The sequence below is a fragment of the Triticum aestivum genome, chromosome 7B, assembly GCF_018294505.1.
Source record: "Triticum aestivum cultivar Chinese Spring chromosome 7B, IWGSC CS RefSeq v2.1, whole genome shotgun sequence".
Classification (NCBI taxonomy): Eukaryota; Viridiplantae; Streptophyta; class Magnoliopsida; order Poales; family Poaceae; genus Triticum; species Triticum aestivum.
In genome coordinates, this window is record NC_057813.1 from 675818448 (window position 1) to 675827060 (window position 8613).

The window sequence follows — 8613 nt, forward strand, 5'->3', positions numbered from 1 at the left end:
CCGTCCAGTCCAATGAACATTTTGCGATCGATTTGGTGATCCGCGTTGTGGTTGCTCTAGGAACACAAAGGGTTGAGGACACATCCGGCCCAAAGAAGATCACGTGAGTACATATTCGAACCAGCATCACATTTTGATTTTGCAAGCAGAAGAAAAACAGCAATAAGAAAATAAGTACATAGCCCATGCAAGTGTCCATGCATGCATGTCTTCTCTGTGGGGGTATACGCTTCTCTCTCCAAAACAACCACGGCGACTTGTTGCACCGGAACAGCAAGGAGAAGGCCCGGCCATCTTCGCCCAGTGAGGCAGCTGACACATACATGCCACTCCCGGACAAGCTACGCGCCAAGAGTTATTGCCAACGGACACGCACACACTCATCACTCTCCTCCCCTCCACTCTCCCTCTACACCACAGTACACCACCCTCTCAATCTCTTCTCTCTCCTGGCTGCCTTTTTAAGCACCTCTGCGCCCTCCACCACCTTACACCGCACAGCACATCCTCACTGATTCATACAGCCAGCTAGCGAGCGAGCTTAGCCAACCACACGCCTCCTGGTCCTAGCTAGCTCCCCCCGGCTTTCTCTTCTTGAGCTCCGACCGACCACTCACTCGGGCCATGATGAGCGGCGGCAGGATGAACGCGGCGGCGAGCGACGACTTCCCGTTCGCGGCAATGCAGCAGCCGCCCTACGTCAGCTTCGAGCACGCCGGCATGGTCCAGGCCGGCGGCGGCGGAGGAGGGGGGCAGCGCCACCAGGGCGCCATGATGTACGACAACTTCGACTTCGCGGCGGCGGCCGCCGCCTTCGGCCAGTTCCAGGACGCGCCGCACCACCAGATGCTGGCGCTGCCGCCCAACGGGGGCGGCGCCGGCGGGCTGCTCCCCATGGCGCCGCCGCCCATGCCCGGGATGCAGCTGCAGATGCCGCCCATGGGCATGCACGGCCACGGCGACGTGTACCCGGCGCTCGGGATGGTGAAGCGCGAGGGCGGCGCCGGCGCCGGCGACGCGGGGAGGATCGGGCTCAACCTCGGCCGCCGGACCTACTTCTCCCCCGGCGACATGATGGCCGTGGACCGTCTCCTCATGCGGTCCCGCCTGGGCGGCGTGTTCGGGCTCGGGTTCGGCGGCGCGCACCACCAGCCGCCGCGGTGCCAGGCGGAGGGCTGCAAGGCCGACCTCTCCGGCGCCAAGCACTACCACCGGCGCCACAAGGTGTGCGAGTACCACGCCAAGGCGTCCCTCGTCGCCGCGGCCGGCAAGCAGCAGCGCTTCTGCCAGCAATGCAGCAGGTCAGAGCCAGACCCACACACCCACTCCCTCCCTCCCTCCCTCTCTCTCTCTACAAATGGAACAGTAGTTCTTGCATTGTGAGGTGATGTTCTTGCAGAAGCCCAGTATAGCTAGAGCCAGGTTGCAGTTAGGCTAGGGGTAGGGCCAGCGGAAGCTGTTGGCCTTTTCAGTTCGCGCTCTGATTCGGCTCGTGCCCATTGTCCGTTGCGGGCAGCCATGGCAAAGCTCTGCTGTCCTTTGTGCAAAAGCAAGCCCAGCTCGGCCGCAGTCGCGCACTACACTGAGACGACCAGTCATGTCAAACCAAAAAATGACAAGAGAAAACACTGCTCCATGGCATGGAGGAGTACTAGGTCATGCTCATGGTGGAATCTGACCATGGCGTTTTCCTTGGTGGTTTTCCGGGGATCGATCGATCAGCGGGCGGAGACCGGAGAAAGGGTGGTGGAAAGGGGGAGGGAAAAGGCTGCGTGCTTCGGGATGCCTCTGCAGAGCGCAGACTGGGAGAGGAGAGGAGAGGAGAGGAGGGAGACGCCATGGCTGGCTGGCTGATCCGGTGCCAGGCTTTTGCCCTGACCATATCTCTGCCTGCTGCCTTTCCTCTTTATCCTCCCATTGACCAATGTTTTAGCGGCCGTGGTGCCAGTGGCGACTAGACTTTTGCATGCCAATTATAGTTGGGAGTACCTAGAACTCATCTAGATGAGATATAATTTGGTCTCATTCACTTTGAAAACAAGAACAGATACAACCCACGTCAGCACACACGCATCTTATAGCATCACATTCGATGGCTATAGAAGGTGAATGAGACCAAATTATATCTCATCTAGATGAGTTCTAGCAAAACTGATTATAGCTTTCTTGACAATCCATGCATGTCTGAACATCCTTTGGTTGAATGGTGGATGCTAATTACTGCTATAGGTGTTTCGTTAGTACATAAAAGGTAGCAAAAGATTAAGTTAAGTTTGTTGTTCGTGTAGGTTCTGTAAAATATGGTTGAAACGTATGCATCTCTGCAGGGACGCGTGCGTGTATATATAGGCTCAAGGCCAACAGAAGATTACATGGTTGAGATACGGGAGTTAGGCTTGATCTCCACGTTACAATAGGCTTGATCTCCACGTTATAATATACAGCTATACAGAGAATAGAATCAAGCCTAACTCAACCGCTGATTACAACTAACACAAAACAAACGCACGCGCTAATATCCCTACACACATATTTCAACATCCCCTCTCAATCACAACTTATCTAAGTTGAGATTGTATCTGAAAGCTTCGAGCTGTTTCACAGACAATGTCTTGGTGAAGCCATCTGCAAGTTGGTCACCCGTGGGGATAAAACGAATATTGAGCAACTTATTAGCTACTCTCTCTCGAACAAAATGATAGTCCACTTCAATATGTTTTGTCCTTGCATGAAAGACTGGATTGGCTGACAGATATGTGGCTCCAAGATTATCACACCACAATGATGCAACCTTTGAATGTTCCACACCCAATTCCCTCAACAGAGTTTGCACCCAAATTATCTCAGCTGTTGCATTTGCCAGTGCCTTATATTCAGCCTCTGTACTAGACCTAGAGACTGTAGCCTGTTTACGAGCACTCCAAGAAATAAGATTACAGCCAAAAAAGACTGCAAAACCACCTGTCGACCTTCTGTCATCTGGACAACCTGCCCAGTCAGCATCAGAAAAAGCACTTACAAGTGTGGAATCTGATTTAACAAACTTGAGCCCAAGACTTGATGTATACTTCAAATATCTAAGAATTCTCTTGACTGCAGTCCAGTGAGCAGAAGTAGGAGAGTGCAAAAACTGACATATTTTGTTAACAGAGAAAGCTATATCTGGCCTAGTTAATGTGACATACTGCAATGCACCAACTATGCTTCTGTACCTGGTAGAATCCTCATACCCAAGTGGCTCTCCCTCCGTTAATGACAACTTCTCAGAAATAGATAAGGGTGTTGGAACAGGCTTACAATCCTTCATACCCACCCTTGTGAGAATCTCTTCTATATATTTTTCTTGAGTCAATAGTATACCACTCTTTACCTTCTTTACCTCTATGCCTAGGAAATAGTGAAGTTGACCCAAGTCCTTCAAGGCAAAATCTTTTCGAAGATCCTGAAGGAGTGCTTCAACAGCTTTTGGTGAGGAACTAGTAACAATTATGTCATCAACATAAATAAGCATGAACATAACTACACCATTTTTGTTGAAGAAAAATAGGGATGTATCAGCCTTTGAAGGAACAAAACCAAGTGTTTGTAATTTTGTTGACAATCTAGAATACCATGCACGTGGAGCTTGTTTCAGTCCATACAAAGCCTTATCCAATCTGCACACGTACCCAGGTCTATTAGGATCCTCATATCCTGGGGGTTGTCTCATGAACACCTTCTCTTCCAGAACACCATGAAGAAACGCGTTCTTTACATCTAGCTGTCGCATGCACCAGTTTCTCGAAACAGCAATGGACAAAATTAATCTGATGGTAGCCGCTTTGACCACAGGACTAAAAGTGTCCTCGTAGTCAATTCCATACCTCTGTTTAAAACCTTTGGCAACCAAACGTGCCTTATACCTGTCAATGGAACCATCAGACTTTTTCTTAATTTTATAGATCCATTTGCAATCTATCAAATTACTTCCCCTCTCAAACGGTACAAGATGCCAAGTCTTGTTTCTCATGAGAGCCGAGTATTCTTCATTCATGGCCTCCGTCCACCGTTGATCCCCTAATGCTTCTCTCACATTTTGTGGTTCACCTGTGCTGCAGAAGTTTAACCATCGAACAGTACCATCAGTGCGTATTTTTGGCTGAGAAATACCGGTTTGTAAACGAGTACGAGCCCTCGGAATAACAGGTGGTGGTGGAGGCTGTGGTGGCGTAGCCACAGGCGATCCCGCAGCCACAGAGGATCCACCAGGAGTACTGTCCGCTGCGTCAGGGAAGAGATCAGCGCCTCCTCCCCCGTTCGTCCAGGAATCGCCACCTGGTGTTGCGGGCCATGCAGCCCGTTGGCGATCGGCCGGGCATGTCGCCTCTGCACCAGCCCGTGGGCTGGGGCCACGCGGCGAGGGAGAACCGGCTCCCACGCCCGCTCCATGCGTCTGTCGCACTGATCCCGGGACGGATCGGGCGGGCGCCTGGGAGTGCGTCGAAGACCCTGCATGGGATCCCTCGCCTGACAGGGCGGGAGAGTCCTCCTCGTGACCAGGATCTGCTGCGTCACCACTTGTGGAGTCCTGCGTATATTCTGCTTCCTGTACACTTGGAAACTCCAAATTTTGATCAGAAAAAGTCACATGGTCATTTTGCAAATCACCCCCATGATCAAATACAGGAGGATTAAGGAGTGTGGGAGGAAGCAAATTGATTTCCGCACGGAGTTGAGCGCCGGCGTTCTCGTGAAGTTCAGAAAACGGAAAGATGGACTCGTCAAAGACAACATCACGAGATATATAGACACGTCCACTCGAGATGTCTAGACATTTATAGCCTTTGTGAAGGGGACTATATCCAAGAAACGCACACCGGGTAGAGCGAAACTGCAGTTTATGCTTGTTGAAGGGGCGTAGGTTAGGCCATACCGCACACCCAAAAACACGAAGAAAAGAATAATCTGGGGTGATATTGAAAAGGCGCTCTAGAGGTGTTTGAGATTGAATGACTTTACTAGGGAGACGATTAATGAGATAAACGGCAGTAGTGAAAGCTTCATCCCAGAATTTTAATGGCATGGATGCATGAGCGAGTAAGGCGAGGCCGATTTCAACAATGTGTCTATGTTTTCTTTCAGCGGAGCCATTTTGTTGGTGGGCATGAGGGCACGAAACATGGTGGGAAATACCAATGCGCTCAAAGAATGAATTTAGTTTGCGATATTCGCCACCCCAGTCGGTTTGCATGGCAAGGATTTTCCTATCAAACAAGCGTTCAACATGTTGCTGAAAATCATGAAACTTCTGAAACACTTCAGATCTATTTTTGATCAAGTATATCCAAGTAAACTTGCTGAAATCATCAATGAAACTAACATAATATGTGAACCTGCCTACAGAAGTAACAGCAGGACCCCAAACATCCGAAAAGACTAGCTCTAAAGGAGCACTAGAGACACTAGTAGACCGAGGATACGGTAACTGATGGCTTTTTGCCTTTTGACATGCATCACAAACAGATTCATGCCTTTTATTTGACACGGGAAGACAATTATTTTTGACTACTTGATCGACTATGACAAAGGATGGATGCCCTAGACGTCCATGCCACCGAGAAGACGATGCTTTTTGCACACCAAGGACATGCTTCCCACGAACGGATGGTGCATGAGGTAGAGGATAGAGGCCACCTCTACTCTGTGCGCGCAGCAGAATTTTCCCCGTTCCCTGTTGTTTGATAGAAAAGAACTCAGGGTAAACTTCCAAGTATGCGTGATTGTCATGAGCAAGTTTTTGAGCAGCAATCAAATTCTTTGCAGATTTGGGAACATGTAAAATATCTCGAAGATGAATAGGTTGATCATGAGTATGAATATGCGCATGACCAATGTGAGCAATTTCCATACCTGACCCACTCGCCGTGTGGACTTGATCTATGCCGGTGTAGCGTTCGTGGGTAGCGAGCTTGTCTAGCTCACTTGTGACGTGGTTGGTTGCTGCAGTGTCGATGTACCAGTTCGTATCAACTCCGTACGAAGTGGCTGCGGAGTTTGCTGTCTTCTCCTTCCTCTTGAAGTTCTTCTCGAACCTCTTCCAGCAGCGATATGCATCGTGGCCGGCCTTGCCACAGATTTGGCATATGACCACGTCGGGTCGGGTATGGTTGTTGTAGCCGCCGCCGCCGCCGCCGTAGTAGCCGCCGCCGCCGCCGCAGTTGTAGCCGCCACCGCCGCCGCCGTTGTGGTAGCCTCCACCACCGTGACCACCACCGCCTTGGCCTTGGCGCTGGTTGGGGTAGCCACCACGCCCGTCATCAGAGGAGCGCCCGCCTCCTCCACCGCGACTGTTGCCGCTGCTGTTGCTGCGACCCTGAGGATAGCCGCCGCCACGTCCGCCCTTGGCGACGAGATTGACCGACAGCTGCTGACTCACCGGGTTCTGCGCCTCCAGACGTGACTCGGCCACCAGGAGCCCGGAGAAGAGTTCGGCGAGGGTGATCGCCTGCTCGTTCGCCTTGGCAGAGAGCGCCGAGACGAAGGGGTTGTAGTCTGCATCAAGCCCCGAGAGAATCTGCGAGACCAGATCGTCGTCGTCCATCTTCTTCCCCGCGGCAGCAAGCTCGTCAGCGATTCCCTTCATCTTGGTGAAGTACGCAGTGGCAGAGAGATCTCCCTTGCGCGAGTTTGTGAGCTGCGTGCGGAGCTGGATGACGCGGGCGCGCGACTGCGAGGCGAACATCGCCTGGATCGCGGCCCACAGCTTGCTGCTCTCCGTATGATCCATCACCTGCAGCAACACCTCTCGGGAAAGAGACCCGAGCAGAAAACCCAAAACCTGCTGGTCTTGAGCCACCCACGCTGCATAGGCTGGGTTACATACCTTCTCGACGGTCTTGTCCGCCTTTGCCTCCTCGATTTCCTCCGGTGGTGCTGCCCGCGATCCGTCGAGGAAACCCATGAGAAGGGCACCTCGGACCGGTGGCAGGACCTGAGCCTTCCAGGGTAGATAGTTCTCCCTGGTTAGCTTCTCAGCGATCTGAACATGGGCGAAGGAGATGGCTGCCGGAGCGGAGGAACCTGCCATGGCTAGATGTGTTTGTGGAAGAGATAGAGGCTCTGATTACCATGTAAAATATGGTTGAAACGTATGCATCTCTGCAGGGACGCGTGCGTGTATATATAGGCTCAAGGCCAACAGAAGATTACATGGTTGAGATACGGGAGTTAGGCTTGATCTCCACGTTACAATAGGCTTGATCTCCACGTTATAATATACAGCTATACAGAGAATAGAATCAAGCCTAACTCAACCGCTGATTACAACTAACACAAAACAAACGCACGCGCTAATATCCCTACACACATATTTCAACACACGTGCTCACCGAGTTCGACGAGTCGAAGAGGAGCTGCCGGAAGAGGCTGGCCGAGCACAACCGCCGCCGGAGGAAGCCGGCGAGCAGCAGCACGACTGCGACGTCCAAGGACTCGGCGCCGCCTTCCAAGAAACCCAACCCGGGCGCCATCTCCAGCTCCTACGCCGCCGACAACAACAGTAAGCTTTGCTAGCATGCATTTACCTTTGCTTCATTTGCATCCTACCCAGTGCAATTGATCACCATTATTAACCACGCACGGCTAATCAGTTCCCTTTTCTACGTACGATCGAGCAGATTTGAGCGCCACCAAGTCCAACATCTCGTCCAACACGAGCGCCATCAGTTGCCTGCAGCAGCACGACCAGAGCAAGGCCGCGGCGGCGGCGGCGAGGCCCATGACGCTCACCCTCGGGGAGCCGCCGGAGAAGGACGACCACCACCGGCAGCTCAGCAACGCCATGCAGCTCCACAACCACCACCAGGAGCAGCAGCACTTCATCACCTCCCTGCTGCAAGGCAGCAACAACAACAGCAACATCCTGTCGTGCTCGTCGGTGTGCTCCAGCGGGTTGCCGTCTGCCGGGGCGGCCAACGGCGAGGTCTCCGACCAGAACAACAACAGCAACCATGGCGCCGGCAACAATAACAACAATAACATGCATCTCTTTGAGGTGGACTTCATGTAGACGACCGATCGACGCAGGTGAGCTTGGAGACCCGTACATGGAGCCATGGAGTGGTGACCAGCCTACGCCTAGCACTGCACCAACAGTGTCCTTTAATTAATTTGTGTGTAGGTAAAAAAAAAAGGAGAGCAAAAACCTTAAGGGTATAGTCCATAGTCTCAAAGTGCTGAGATCAGCTAGCAAAGGCTGTGCAAGCTAGCATGCATGCCTTTCTTCCAACTTTCTTCCCTGCGGTGCTCCTGTAGCGCTGCAAGCAAGCATGCCTTCCTGCCATTTTCTGTTTCAGTGAGGAAATAATGTTTGTGTTAGTGTTATTTTTGCCCTGTTATTAACCCTTTTACTGTCTCCTTGCATTTAAGTTTCTGCGCTAGTACATCTTACATCTTCCACAGCTAATCAACACATTACACATAGAAAGGGGTGTGTAGCAAGCTCCAAGAGGATAGTTCAAAATTCAGTGCGTGCCCAAAGCTTTAGCCAAGAGAGGTCCCAACTCGCATTACTCTCGAATCTTTTCGAATCCGCCATTGCCCAAGCTTTCAACCCTGACCGTTTTTACCGGCAAT

General features: G+C 51.8%; 1 protein-coding gene across 3 annotated transcripts; it reads left to right on the top strand.

Moving 5' to 3' along the window:
* The first annotated feature begins 480 nt into the window (after window positions 1-480).
* On the top strand, window positions 481-8361 carry LOC123158935 (squamosa promoter-binding-like protein 10). Of its 3 annotated transcripts, XM_044576755.1 has the most exons (4): window positions 481-1301; window positions 2328-2529; window positions 7346-7537; window positions 7656-8361. In XM_044576755.1, exons 1-2 carry the CDS (start codon window positions 625-627, stop codon window positions 2347-2349), a joined length of 699 nt encoding a protein of 232 aa, XP_044432690.1. In that variant the 5' UTR covers window positions 481-624; the 3' UTR covers window positions 2350-2529; window positions 7346-7537; window positions 7656-8361. The 3 variants fall into 3 exon arrangements, with proteins under 3 accessions (XP_044432690.1, XP_044432689.1, XP_044432688.1); XM_044576754.1 differs by having other exon boundaries at window positions 2328-7537; XM_044576753.1 differs by having other exon boundaries at window positions 481-7537.
* Window positions 8362-8613: the final 252 nt, after the last annotated feature.